The sequence below is a fragment of the Salvelinus fontinalis genome, chromosome 34, assembly GCF_029448725.1.
Source record: "Salvelinus fontinalis isolate EN_2023a chromosome 34, ASM2944872v1, whole genome shotgun sequence".
Lineage (NCBI taxonomy): Eukaryota > Metazoa > Chordata > Actinopteri > Salmoniformes > Salmonidae > Salvelinus > Salvelinus fontinalis.
In genome coordinates this window covers 28,471,643-28,486,204 of record NC_074698.1, presented here as the reverse complement: position 1 = coordinate 28,486,204, position 14,562 = coordinate 28,471,643, and the positions used below count along the sequence as shown (strand labels likewise).

Here is a 14,562-nt window from a genome sequence, read left to right as displayed (position 1 = left end):
GGCTGGTTATCATCTAGTTGTCCTCTCAAGTGGAAGCTTCTTACTTTGACTTCTGCCTGTAACATGACCCAGGTTATCCCTCAACCAACTAGAGCAGGGGTGTCAAACTCATTCCATGGAGGCCCTAGTGTCTGTAGGTTTTTGGTTTTTCCTTTCAATTAATACAGACAACCAGGTGAGGGGTGTTCTTTACTAATTAGTGACCTTATTTCATCAATGAAGTACAAGGGATTTGCAAAAACCTGCAGACACTCGGCCCTCTGTGGAATGAGTTTGACACATGTGAACTAGAGTGTATACCAATAGTCATGTCACAGAGCCAAATTGACACTGAGGAGAACCATGGTCCCCAGTGCCTAACTTGTCTGCCTTTGGGTTTGTAGCTACCTCTCTTCTAGAGGAGCGACTAACAGGCCAGGATTCATGCTGAGATACACAGGACACCCCAGTGGTCTATCTGGGAATCAGTGACACTTAGGAGTCTCACCTTCTGACGTGCCCAGGTTAGGCTACCAAGCCTCTCTAATTACACTTCACAGGTATGTTTACCTGGCAGCAGTGGTGTAAAGTACTTAAATAAAAAGTTGTTTTTTGGGTTATCTGTACTTTACTTTACTAATTATATTTTTGACAACTTTTACTAAAATACATTCCTAAAGACAGTTATGTACTGGTTACTCCATACATTTTCCCTGACAGCCAAAAGTACTCGTTACATTTTGAAGGCTTAGCAGGACAGGAAAATGGACTAATTCACACACACACACACAATCAAGAGAACATCCCTGGTCATCCCTACTGCCTCTGATCTGGCAGACTCACTAAACACATTTTACTGGGTAACTTTCACTTTTATTTAAGTCATTTTCAATGAAGATATCTTTACTTATTCTCAAGTATGACAGTTGGGTACTTTTTACACCACTGCCTGGCAGGTTATTACTCCCAGGACGGGGGCTGTTTTTATGTTCGGCAGTATAATCACGCGGTTACTCTTAGAGCTTATCAGACAATCACTTGCCTTATCACACTTTGACAATAGTTTAATAGAGGGATTATTGGTGGGATCCTGATATACTTAATAAGGCCCGAAGGGGTGTGGTATATGGTCAATATACCATGACTAAGGGCTGTTCTTAAGCACGACACAACGCGGAGTGTCTGGATACAGCCCTTAGTCGTGGTATAGTATATTCACACCCAATGTGCCTTATTGCTATTATAAACTGGTCACCAATGTAATTAGAGTAGAAAAATAAAAAATGAGCATTCAGGGCTCGACCCACCCAGTTCATAATCAGTTTCTAGTACTGGGGAGGCTATCTAGGTGTTTAAGGTTATCCTTCTATCAGACCTTATGACAGTTATACTCTCCCCATATCAAATCGAAGAGATGTGGAGACTAAGGTCCCTTCAGGCAGGGTTTATTATAGAGGACTAGACTCTCGTAGCCTTTTCAAATAGTTACCCAGGAACCAGGCTTTGACCAGTTCCTGCCCGGGATATGATCTCACACCACTACACCTGGGGTCTTACCCCTTGAGGTTATTTCAATTGGTACGACAACTATAATAAATTACAGAGTGGTTAAAAACAGGTTTTAACAATGTATTACTTCAGCACTTATAGCGAATGAAAGGTAAAAGTTAGAACACTTACGCAGCTTTCCTAGTGTCTGTCAATGGGTTCACTGCTAACAGAGTCGAGTCGATCCTGTCGTCAAGAGCTGGGGGCCAGTTGTCTGACTTCACATTACTGCTGCTTATATACTTTTCACTTATCTGACCCCTAATCAACTATGACATCATCACACAGTTCCTTCAGATCCTCCCACACGTCTCTCTTCTAGCTCTGTGGTTTCTTCATGGGCAGGCGTGAGTGGGACAGGTTGTCACTCTTCATGTCTGCTAGGATGGCTTGGTTAAATATGAAGGTGGGGGGACTTTTGGAATGAACTGATTTCTCATTAGGTCTTCTGATTGAAGTGTAGCAGTTAGAGTGCCATTCTCTTTCAAGGTGTCTGCAAGCTCTTCAGTGATGTAAACTCATGTACATAGAGGATAAGTGCTGCTTCTGGGTCTTGAATCATTACAGTGTCATTGTTGTAGGTGTTAATGGTTAAGAGTCCATTATCAGGCTCCTGTTTATCAAATACCAAGGTCTGTCGACCATTAGTGATTCCTCTCTTTCTGACATGGTCAAAGCGCCTACATGTGGCAGAATACCAAGCAGCAGTATGCTCTGTATACAGTTCCTCCAGATCGTCCCACACACATTTCTGTTCATGCTTCGTGGTTTCTTCATGGGCAGGCGTGAGTGTGCTCACCGGGGGTACTTCCCTATGTGGGTTGTTTCTGACTCCCACCGGTAGCACCATATTAGGTCCTTCCACTCCGAGAGTTCCCCTTTCCCACCTTCCAGTCTTCTCCTTTCATCGTCTTGAGCTCTCCTCTCTTTCCTATTAGGAGGCTTGGGGACAGGTCTCAGGTCATCAGAGCAAAGACCATTCACAACAAGTCACATAAAATGAAGGCCGTAGGGTGCTCTGCCTGTGTGCTGCTGTTGTGGGTTGTGATGTTTGGAGCGATGGTATTTGGATGGACTGGGGGGAAGACCACATGTGGTCTTTTGTTGTCTTCCTCTCTCCTGAGGGTCCCAGGATGGCGCAGCTGGCACTGGTGCTCTAAGGCTGGCATGTGAGGATCTCGGGGAGGTCTGGTCAGACCTATCTGATGAGGAAAATGTGCTGGTGTGGGAGGAGAAGTTGTACTGGGTCTGATTATCTTGTGCTGAGTCTGTGTGAGTTCCAGAGGTTCACTATGAGAAGCACTGGTACTGCTGATGAGGGGATGTGATGGTGTGGTACTGAAGATTGTGGTGGGCTCCAGTTGTTCCCTTAGTGTGGATAGTGGTGTCTCTGTGTTGTAACAGTTATTTGACCCCTGACAACTCCCTTTGTGCATCTTTAGTCCCCTCCTGTACTCCCTGTTCACCCATGACTGCGTGGCCAAGGACGACTCCAACACATTAAGTTTGCTGATGTCACAACGGTGGTAGGCCTGATCACCGACAATGATGAGACAGCCTATAGGGAGGTCAGAGAACTGGCATTGTGATGCCAGGACAACAACCTCTCCCTCAACGTGAGCAAGACAAAGGAGCTGATCGTGGACTACAGGAAAAAGAGGGCCGAATACGCCCCCATCAACATCGATGGGGCTGTAGTGGAGTGGGTCGAGAGTTTCAAATTCCCTGGTGTCCACATCACCAACAAACTATCATGGTCCACACACGTCAAGACAGTCGTAAAGAGGGCACGACAACCCCCTTTCCCCCTCAGGAGACTGAAAAGATTTGGCATTGGTCCTCAGATCCTCAAAAAGTTGCACCAACTGCGCCATCGAGAGCATCCTGGGCGGTTGAATCACCACCTGGTATGGCAACTGCTCGGCATCCGACCGTAAGGCGCTACAGAGGGTAATGCGTACGGCCCAGTACAACACTGGGGCCAAGCTTCCTGCCATGCGGCCAACCAAGTCAGAGACTGGAGACTACCGGAGAGCCAAGTCTAGGTCCAAAAGGCTCCTTAACATCTTCTACCCCCATAAAACTGCTGAACAATTAATCAAATGGCTACTTGGGCTATTTGCTTTGACCCCCCCCCCCCCCAATGCATAGTCACTTTACCCCTTAACTAGGTAAATATTACCTCAATTACCTCGACTAATCTATACCCCTGCACATTGCATATAGCCTTGTTATTGTTATTCTATTGTGTTTTTAAAAATATATTTTGTCTTAAGTCTTAAAACTGCATTGTTGGTTAAGGACTTGTAAGTAAGCATTTCACGGTAAGGTCTACACCTGTTGTATTTGGCACATGCTAGATCGAATCCCTGAGCTGACAAGGTAAAAATCTGTCGTTCTGCCCCTGTAACGATTTCCCTCCTCTTCAGACGAGGAGTATGAAGGATCGGACCAATACGCAGCGTGGTAAGTGTCCATTATAGTTTAATAAAACTGAACACGACAAAATACAAAAATATCAAAGTGAATGATAACGAAAACCCGAAACAGTCCTGAAATGTGAAACAGAAACTAACATAGGAAACAATCACCCACAACACACAATGGAAAACAGGCTACCTAAATATGGCTCCCAATCAGAGACAACGATAAACAGCTGCCTCTGATTGGGAACCACACCAGGCCAAACACATAGAAAAACAACCCACCCTAACTCACGCCCTGACCAAACTAAAATAGAGACACAAAAAAGGAACTAAGGTCAGGACGTGACAGCCCCAGAACAAGGCAGTTAACCCACTGTTCCTGGCCCGTCATTGTAAATAAGAATTTGTTCTTAAACTGACTTGCCTAGTTAAATAAAGGTAAAATATGTTTTTATATATAAATGTGACAAATACAATTTGATTTGAATTGATTTGATTGCTGTGTGCCAAAATGTGAGGCATTTCAACTCTGGGCGGGACTTTTCAAAGCAGAGATGTACAAACTTTTGATGTACCAAAACATATGTAAAAACTCTGCTTTCTCTCTATTGTTCTTCAACGTATGAGCCCCATGGAAAAATATTGGTTTATATGTCACACAACCTAGGTCTGACCCTGGCCTAAAACATACTGACCCTGGCCTAAAACATACTCACCCTGGCCTAAAACATACTCACCCTGGCCTAAAACATACTGACCCTGGCCTAAAACATACTGACCCTGGCTTAAAACATTCTGACCCTGGCCTAAAACATACAGTTGAGGATTCTGATGTGTAACTGTATCTGAGAATCTGCTGGCTTTGTGTGTGTGTGGTCCATAGGAGACAGCCAGGAGCTCTAATGACAGAGTGCTGTCTGCTGCCACACAGAGGTAACTGGACAGGAAGAAGAGGTGAGGGGGTGGAGTCCTGTGGGACTGGTTAGATGGTGGATCTGTAATGTGTGGTCCATAGGAGACAGCCAGGAGCTCTAATGACAGAGTGCTGTCTGCTGTCACACAGAGGTAACTGGACAGGAAGAAGAGGTGAGGGGGTGGAGTCCTGTGGGACTGGTTAGATGGTGGATCTGTAATCAAACCAGATGCCTAAGTTGAATTTGTACCAGGAGATGATAAAATATTAAACATATAGTATATTTCTGTCAGGAGAATTCATGTACTCATGTTTGGCTGACATTACTGAGATAAAATCATAATTATTCTGATGTGTATCGTTCTGTTCTCTCAGGGTGGGTGAGTCTCCAGGACAAGCCAGGAAAGTACAGCACAACCCAAAGAGCATTCCCACTAACAGGTACACTAACAGTGCTGCCCTCTACTGACTCTTTAACTCACCAACAGGCTATGCACACAACAGTGTTCCTTACTTGTCCCTTACTGCCTCCAATATAGGTCCTAAAATACTGTTGATTCAGTGATAACTGTAGACATCTACATATAAGCATAGACATCTGCATATGAGTGTAGTTGATGTCAGTACAGGTCTCTCTCTCTCACTATCATTCTCTCTCTCTCTGTTTGAAGTCTCTGCTTGCTGTCAGGAGCTGATACAGAAAGACCCCTGAGGACAGAGTGAGGTGCTCAGACAGACTGAAGAAGCAGAACTCCCTGGGATAACAGGTTCTTTCATGACCCCTGACCCTTCTATCAGCCCCATGTTCCAATATGGTTCCACCAGCACAACAACAACCACCAACGCTGCTAGTTCCTCAAACCTCCCTCTGAAACCACTCTAATGGTGCTGTCCAGTGCTCTCCAACTAGGACACACCCTACCCAATGAATTGTTACTATAATTCCATAGATTTTTCTACTATTACAAACTCATGACAAGTTGCTGTATTCCTCAGGTTTGAACACTGCTGTGCACTCTTTTGCTAAGATAATTAGGTTTTAATTGCCGCTAGCTAGGTATTTAGGCTGCTTAACTTGCAAATACTTTGTAGCTAGAGGCCTTGATTAGTGGAATATGTATTGGAGTGAGCTATTCGGGTTCATTGGGACCCCCATTGAAGTTGAAATAAAAAATGGTTAAGGTTAGGGTTAAGGCAAGATTAGTGTTTAGGGTAGGGACATCCCAAGGATCCCGGAAAACACTGACCAATATGTAATAGGGAGATGGACTTCAAGGTTTTACATGAAAACTGAAAAACATTACCAAATTAAAGGAAGTAATTTCCATTAAGTTTCATTAGTCAGGGCTGTGGATTGTCTTCTGACAGGTGGTGACACTCCTCCACTCATAACTTTAGTGTAGATTACTGTTTCCCAATGGAGTTAACACTCTTCTTTTGGTCCTGAGAAATAGACATGACTTTGTAACTGCCCCCCTCCTTCAGTTTCTCTGTTACATGAGCACACAGTCACAACAGACAGGCACACACACACACAAGCATACTGTGATGCCTATATTTTGCCTTTGCTGTAGTAGCTGTTACAATGTCAAATACCCATCTACACTTGTCTTCTAATTTATTTATGACAGAGACGTGCTCTATGACAGAGACGAGCTCTATGACAGAGACGAGCTCTATGACAGAGACGTGCTCTATGACAGAGACGTGCTCTATGACAGAGACGTGCTCTATGACAGAGACCTGCTCTATGACAGAGACGTGGTCTATGACAGAGACGTGGTCTATGACAGAGACTTGCTCTATGACAAAGATGTGCTCTATGACAGAGACGTGCTCTATGACAGGGACGTGCTCTATGACAGAGACGTGTTCTATGACAGAGACGTGTTCTATGACAGAGACGTGTTCTATGACAGAGACGTGCTCCATGACAGAGACGTGCTCCATGACAGAGACGTGCTCCATGACAGAGACGTGTTCTATGACAGAGACGTGTTCTATGACAGAGACGTGCTCCATGACAGAGACGTGCTCCATGACAGAGACGTGTTCCATGACAGGGACGTGCTCTATGACAGGGACGTGCTCTATGACAGGGACGTGCTCTATGACAGAGACGTGCTCTATGACAGAGACGTGCTCTATGACAGATTTATAGTCATTATTTATTGAGAAATTTATTGAGAAATAAACCCATAACAGGACATGATTTTCAAACTTCCTCTTTCCCCCACAATGGACATAACAATAATCAACAAATTACAAAATGACTAAACATAACTATTAGGTTATAACAACATCACATTGACATATTTTGGTTAAATGGTCAACTGGAAAGAAACACATCCAGCTATTATTTCTGAAAATAAAAGCATGTTTAAAAGGATGAATCAATAATTCAAGCATAAACAATACCACATCAATCCTTTGAATTAATGAAAAATAAACCAACACATGATTAATAAACTGTAGTAGCTCAAAGAATATGCATCCATTCAAAAGCAGACAAACTTAGTAAACATCTGTGTAATAAAGGACTTTTTGATAAGATGTGAAAATTCAGACTAATTCACTAAACCCCCAAAAATATGACAAAACTCAAAACTGCATATAATGTTTTACTACACCGTTTCCATAGAGGCTTGCTATTCCAAATGTAGAGTAAGGCAACATTCCAGAGAAATAGAATGGAAACGTTGGTAAACAGCAACAATTGGACCATCACAAGGTTAAAGTTTTTCCTCAAGGATATGTATTTTCCTTCTATCTCTATATGGACCTGTGTAGGCTACAGTACCACCAGAGAACAGAGTAGCCAGTCAGAAACATACAATGTGACTATTAATAACATGACTCTGCACCCTTATAGTTCAACACATTTGTAGAAACTGAATGGTGTTAAATGTCAACATTTCAACATTAAAATAGTAATTTATATTCAGTACATTAACATAAGTAAATGAGAGTAATGAGGAAATGTACCACCCTATTACAGAGAAAAAAATCTAATCACGAAGACAAAAGACATTTAAAAATGAACATGGTTACATATTATTGTAAACACTAGGACACACTACTAGCATGAAGAAATCTGGTGTGTTTGTGGTAACATTCCACTCCTTGCCACTCCTTGGTGCATTTATCAAGAAGGCACGCCAGCGCCTGTTCTTCCTCAGGTGGCTGAAAAAGACTTGGTATGGCCCTTCAGATCATCACCGGTTTCTACAGATGTACCATTGAGCTGCATACTGACTGGCTGTATCACCGCCTGGTACGGCAGCTGCACCCCTCTCCACCACAAGGCTCTACGGAGGGTGGTGAAGGCTGCACCCCTCTCCACCACAAGGCTCTACGGAGGGTGGTGAAGGCTGCACCCCTCTCCACCACAAGGCTCTACAGAGGGTGGTGAAGGCTGCACCCCTCTCCACCACAAGGCTCTACGGAGGGTGGTGAAGGCTGCACCCCTCTCCACCACAAGGCTCTACAGAGGGTGGTGAAGGCTGCACCCCTCTCCACCACAAGGCTCTACGGAGGGTGGTGAAGGCTGCACCCCTCTCCACCACAAGGCTCTACGGAGGGTGGTGAAGGCTGCACCCCTCTCCACCACAAGGCTCTACAGAGGGTGGTGAAGGCTGCACCCCTCTCCACCACAAGGCTCTACAGAGGGTGGTGAAGGCTGCACCCCTCTCCACCACAAGGCTCTACGGAGGGTGGTGAAGGCTGCACCCCTCTCCACCACAAGGCTCTACGGAGGGTGGTGAAGGCTGCACCCCTCTCCACCACAAGGCTCTACGGAGGGTGGTGAAGGCTGCACCCCTCTCCACCACAAGGCTCTACAGAGGGTGGTGAAGGCTGCACAGTTCATCACTGGGGGCGAACTCTGAAGCATTAAAACTGCTGAACAGCTTATCAATGACTGTCTACCTGCAAACACTGGCTGTCTACACACACCACTCCACACAATCCCACCCACCCACACTCACGCACGCCCACATTCATACACAGTGTATTCTGTGCACGTGATGAATAAACTTTGATTTTTGATTGATTCTTGTCATGCCTTGCGGCCAGACTGTTTGGCATGACAAGAAGTGTCAAGTAGTGGAATGTTAGCACAAACACAGAACTATAACATCTTTAACTTTAAATCATCATAGACTTCCTGCTGTCAGTCATATCTCCCAACACTCCAATGCAGATTAGGAGCATAGTGACTGTAGTATTGTGACATCCTGCTCTGGAAGAGGGACCACTTGCTGCCCTTTGTCCAGCGGTCGAGGACCAACCCAGGCCATCACATTCATCAGAGGGAAGCTTCTGCTGCCATTGGTAGAAGAATGGGATTAAAAATGTTACTGTAAATGTACATTCTTCCCATCAAAATACATAAGAATACACACTATGAGAATACACACATGAGAAAACACTCCGCAAAACAGAGCTGAATTCTGCAGCAGTACCTTACAATATTGAAGCAGGAATTATCTTGTAACTGATCTTTGAATGTATTTTATGATGTCTATAAGGCAGTGATTGTTTATGCAGCAAAATAATTAAGACATTTAAAGTAAAAAGAGGGGGAAATTCAATGCACACAATGCTGCCATATTGTTAACTTTAAATGGACAGACAAATACTTAATTTAATGTATTGTGCGGGCCGTCTATTTGAAATATGTTGTTTTTTGGGGAACTGCAAGTTACAGAGGCTGTTCAAAAGTCCCTCCAAGTTTCAGGTACACATAGAGGGAGAGCAATAATAATGAAATATATAACATTTATCAGACACTTTTATCCAAAGGGACTATATATATTTATGCATATATTTTTACACATGGCTACTCCTGGGAATCAAATCCACTATCCTGTATCCTGTCATTGCAAGCACCATGTTCTACCAACTGAGCTACAGGGGACAGGAGGAGTTTGATATTACCCAGGTCCTGGACAAGATGAGGATCATGGTTAAGGAGAGCTTTGTAGAAGGCAGATTTCACTCTTGTTCCTCCTGATCGTACAGCATCCAACATCAGTCTCATTTGGTCCTGACTGGTTTTAGCACAGTGGATTGTTGTGTACATTTCCTGTTGGATCATTTTCTCCGCTAACAGGCGATCTGCTATACACATCGGCATCTTGACCCTCTGAATGAGAGCAGCCATATGCTTATCCACAAACTCCTCACCCGAGAGCTGCTTCAGTTCAGCCTCAGCACCTGAGATTCATGTCAGAAAATGCATACACAACTAGGTCATATTATTAGAGTCATAATTAACTAAAACCCTCAAGAACAACTGTGTTCTACATAACAAGCCACTAAATACAACAACACATATTTATCTGAATGTGTTTCTTTTAACAAATCAAATCATATGTTATTGGTCACATACACATATTTAGCAGATCCTATTGTAGGTGTAGAGAAATGCTTGGGTTCCTAGCTCCAACTTTGCAGTAAAATCTCTACACAATAATACACAAATTAAAAAAGTTAAATAAGGAAATTAAGTAATATATAAATATTAGGAAGATTAACATTGGAGTCCGGAGTATAAATATATACAGTGCCTTAGGAAAGTATTCAGACCCCTTCAGACCCCTTGACTTTATCCCCATTTTGTTATGCTACAGTCTTATTCGAAAATTAATTGAATCATTTTTTCCCCTCATCAATCTACACACAATACCCCATAATGACCAATTTTTTTTGAATTTTTTACATAAGTATTCAGACCCTTTACTCAGGACTTTGTTGAAGCACCTTTGGCAGCGATTACAGCATTGAGTCTTCTTGGTTATGACGCTTCAAGCTTGGCACATCTGTATTTGGAGAGTTTCTCCCATTCTTCTCTGCAGATCCTCTCAAGCTCTGTTAGGTTGTCCAATCAATTGTCTAATCAATTGAATTTACCACATGTGGACTCCAATGAAAATGCAGAAACATCTCAAGGATGATCAATGGAAACAGGATGCACCTGAGCTCAATTCTCAAAGCAAAATGTCTGAATACTTATGTAAATAAAGTATTTCATTTTTAAAACATTATAGATTTTTTATAAATTAGTCTAAAAACCTGTTTTCACTGTCTTTATAGGGTAATGTTTGTGGGTTGATGAGAATTTTTATTCATTTAATCCATTTTACAATAAGGCTGTGACGTAACAAAATGTGGAAAAAGTAAAGGGGTCTGAATACTTTCCAAAGGCACTATATGCACAAGACTGATCACTTGATGCTTTACATACAAGATCTAAAATAAAAGTTAACAGAACAATAATTGTCATTTCATATCAGAGGTATAGCCATAGAAAATGAAAGAGAAAACAAAACCCTACCTGGATTTGGGTTGATCGGGTTGACTTGAGGTGGTTCGAAATCTGAAGAAAATCGAATCACATTTATTTTATCCTGTGTGTTGAATACAGTTTAAATAAGTAGGGGGTGAGGGGTGTACAGTGTGTTGAATACAGTTTAAATAAGTATGGGGTGTACAGTGTGTTGAATGCAGTTTAAATGTGTTGGGGTGAGGGGTGTACAGTGTGTTGAATACAGTTTAAATAAGTAGGGGGTGAGGGGTGTACAGTGTGTTGTATACAGTTTAAATAAGTAGGGGGTGAGGGGTGTACAGTGTGTTGAATACAGTTTAAATAAGTAATGGGTGTACAGTGTGTTGAATACAGTTTAAATAAGTAGGGGGTGTACAGTGTGTTGAATACAGTTTAAATATGTAGGGGGTGAAGGGTGTACAGTGTGTTGAATACAGTTGAAATAAGTAGGGGTGAGGGGTGTACAGTGTGTTGAATACAGTTTAAATAAGTAGGGGGTGAGGGGTGTACAGTGTGTTGAATACAGTTTAAATAAGTAGGGGGTGAGGGGTGTACAGTGTGTTTAATACAGTTTAAATATGTAGGGGGTAGGGGTGTACAGTGTGTTGAATAAAGTTTAAATAAGTAGGGGGTGAGGGGTGTACAGTGTGTTGAATACAGTTTAAATAAGTAGGGGGTGAAGGGTGTACAGTGTGTTGAATACAGTTTAAATAAGTAGGGGTGAGGGGTGTACAGTGTGTTGAATACAGTTTAAATAAGTAGGGGGTGTACAGTGTGTTGAATACAGTTTAAATAAGTAGGGGGTGAGGGGTGTACAGTGTGTTGAATACAGTTTAAATATGTAGGGGGTAGGGGTGTACAGTGTGTTGAATAAAGTTTAAAGAAGTAGGGGGTGAGGGGTGTACAGTGTGTTGAATACAGTTTAAAGAAGTAGGGGGTGAGGGGTGTACAGTGTGTTGAATACAGTTTAAATAAGTAGGGGGTGAGGGGTGTACAGTGTGTTGAATACAGTTTAAACAAGTAGGGGGTGAGGGGTGTACAGTGTGTTGAATACAGTTTAAACAAGTAGGGGGTGAGGGGTGTACAGTGTGTTGAATACAGTTTAAACAAGTAGGGGGTGAGGGGTGTACAGTGTGTTGAATACAGTCTAAATAAGTAGGATGTGAGGGGTGTACAGTGTGTTGAATACAGTCTAAAGAAGTAGGGGGTGAGGGGTGTACAGTGTGTTGAATACAGTTTAAATAAGTAGGGGTGAGGGGTGTACAGTGTGTTGAATACAGTTTAAATAAGTAGGGGGTGAGGGGTGTACAGTGTGTTGAATACAGTTTAAATAAGTAGGGGGAGAGGGGTGTACAGTGTGTTGAATACAGTTTAAATATGTAGGGGGTGAAGGGTGTACAGTGTGTTGAATACCGTTTAAATAAGTAGGGGGTGAGGGGTGTACAGTGTGTTGAATACAGTCTAAATAAGTATGATGTGAGGGGTGTACAGTGTGTTGAATACAGTCTAAAGAAGTAGGGGGTGTACAGTGTGTTGAATACAGTTTAAATAAGTAGGGGGTGAGGGGTGTACAGTGTGTTGAATACAGTTTAAATAAGTAGGGGGTGAGGGGTGTGCAGTGTGTTGAATACAGTTTAAATAAGTAGGGGGTGAGGGGTGTACAGTGTGTTGAATACAGTTTAAATAAGTAGGGGGTGTACAGTGTGTTGAATACAGTTTAAATAAGTAGGGGGTGAGGGGTGTACAGTGTGTTGAATACAGTTTAAATAAGTAGGGGGTGAGGGGTGTACAGTGTGTTGAATACAGTTTAAATAAGTAGGGGGTGAGGGGTGTACAGTGTGTTGAATACAGTTTAAATAAGTAGGGGGTGAGGGGTGTACAGTGTGTTGAATACAGTTTAAAGAAGTAGGGGGTGAGAGGTGAGGTGTTCAGTCTGTTGAATACAGTTTAAAGAAGTAGGGGGTGAGGGGTGTACAGTGTGTTGAATACAGTTTAAATAAGTAGGGGATGAGGGGTGTACAGTGTGTTGAATACAGTTTAAACAAGTAGGGGGTGAGGGGTGTACAGTGTGTTGAATACAGTCTAAATAAGTAGGATGTGAGGGGTGTACAGTGTGTTGAATACAGTCTAAAGAAGTAGGGGGTGAGGGGTGTACAGTGTGTTGAATACAGTTTAAATAAGTAGGGGTGAGGGGTGTACAGTGTGTTGAATACAGTTTAAATAAGTAGGGGGTGAGGGGTGTACAGTGTGTTGAATACAGTTTAAATAAGTAGGGGGAGAGGGGTGTACAGTGTGTTGAATACAGTTTAAATATGTAGGGGGTGAAGGGTGTACAGTGTGTTGAATACCGTTTAAATAAGTAGGGGGTGAGGGGTGTACAGTGTGTTGAATACAGTCTAAATAAGTATGATGTGAGGGGTGTACAGTGTGTTGAATACAGTCTAAAGAAGTAGGGGGTGTACAGTGTGTTGAATACAGTTTAAATAAGTAGGGGGTGAGGGGTGTACAGTGTGTTGAATACAGTTTAAATAAGTAGGGGGTGAGGGGTGTGCAGTGTGTTGAATACAGTTTAAATAAGTAGGGGGTGAGGGGTGTACAGTGTGTTGAATACAGTTTAAATAAGTAGGGGGTGTACAGTGTGTTGAATACAGTTTAAATAAGTAGGGGGTGAGGGGTGTACAGTGTGTTGAATACAGTTTAAATAAGTAGGGGGTGAGGGGTGTACAGTGTGTTGAATACAGTTTAAATAAGTAGGGGGTGAGGGGTGTACAGTGTGTTGAATACAGTTTAAATAAGTAGGGGGTGAGGGGTGTACAGTGTTTTGAATACAGTTTAAATAAGTAGGGGGTGAGGGGTGTACAGTGTGTTGAATACAGTTTAAATAAGTAGGGGGTGAGGGGTGTACAGTGTGTTGAATACAGTTTAAAGAAGTAGGGGGTGAGAGGTGAGGTGTTCAGTCTGTTGAATACAGTTTAAATAAGTAGGGGGTGAGGGGTGTACAGTGTGTTGAATACAGTTTAAACAAGTAGGGGGTGAGGGGTGTACAGTGTGTTGAATACAGTTTAAATAAGTAGGGGGTGAGGGGTGTACAGTGTGTTGAATACAGTTTAAAATATGTAGGGGGTGAAGGGTGTACAGTGTGTTGAATACAGTTTAAATAAGTAGGGGGTGAGGGGTGTACAGTGTGTTGAATACAGTTTAAACAAGTAGGGGGTGAGGGGTGTACAGTGTGTTGAATACAGTTTAAATAAGTAGGGGGTGAGGGGTGTACAGTGTGTTGAATACAGTTTAAATAAGTAGGGGGTGAGGGGTGTACAGTGTGTTGAATACAGTTTAAATAAGTAGGGGGTGTACAGTGTGTTGAATAC

The 14,562-nt window shown here is 42.7% G+C and overlaps 1 protein-coding gene across 1 annotated transcript in view; it reads right to left on the bottom strand.

Moving 5' to 3' along the window:
• Positions 1-8,654: 8,654 nt before the first annotated feature.
• The window catches only part of LOC129832783 (nuclear GTPase SLIP-GC-like), a 49,734-nt gene continuing 43,826 nt past the window's right edge, over positions 8,655-14,562 (bottom strand). The window contains exons 23-25 of the mRNA XM_055896781.1: positions 11,204-11,245; positions 9,805-10,083; positions 8,655-9,189 (exon numbers count right to left, since the gene is read on the bottom strand). Coding sequence (XP_055752756.1) covers positions 9,173-9,189; positions 9,805-10,083; positions 11,204-11,245 — 338 coding nt within the window. The 3' untranslated portion in view covers positions 8,655-9,172. The remainder of the gene's footprint in view (positions 9,190-9,804; positions 10,084-11,203; positions 11,246-14,562) is intronic.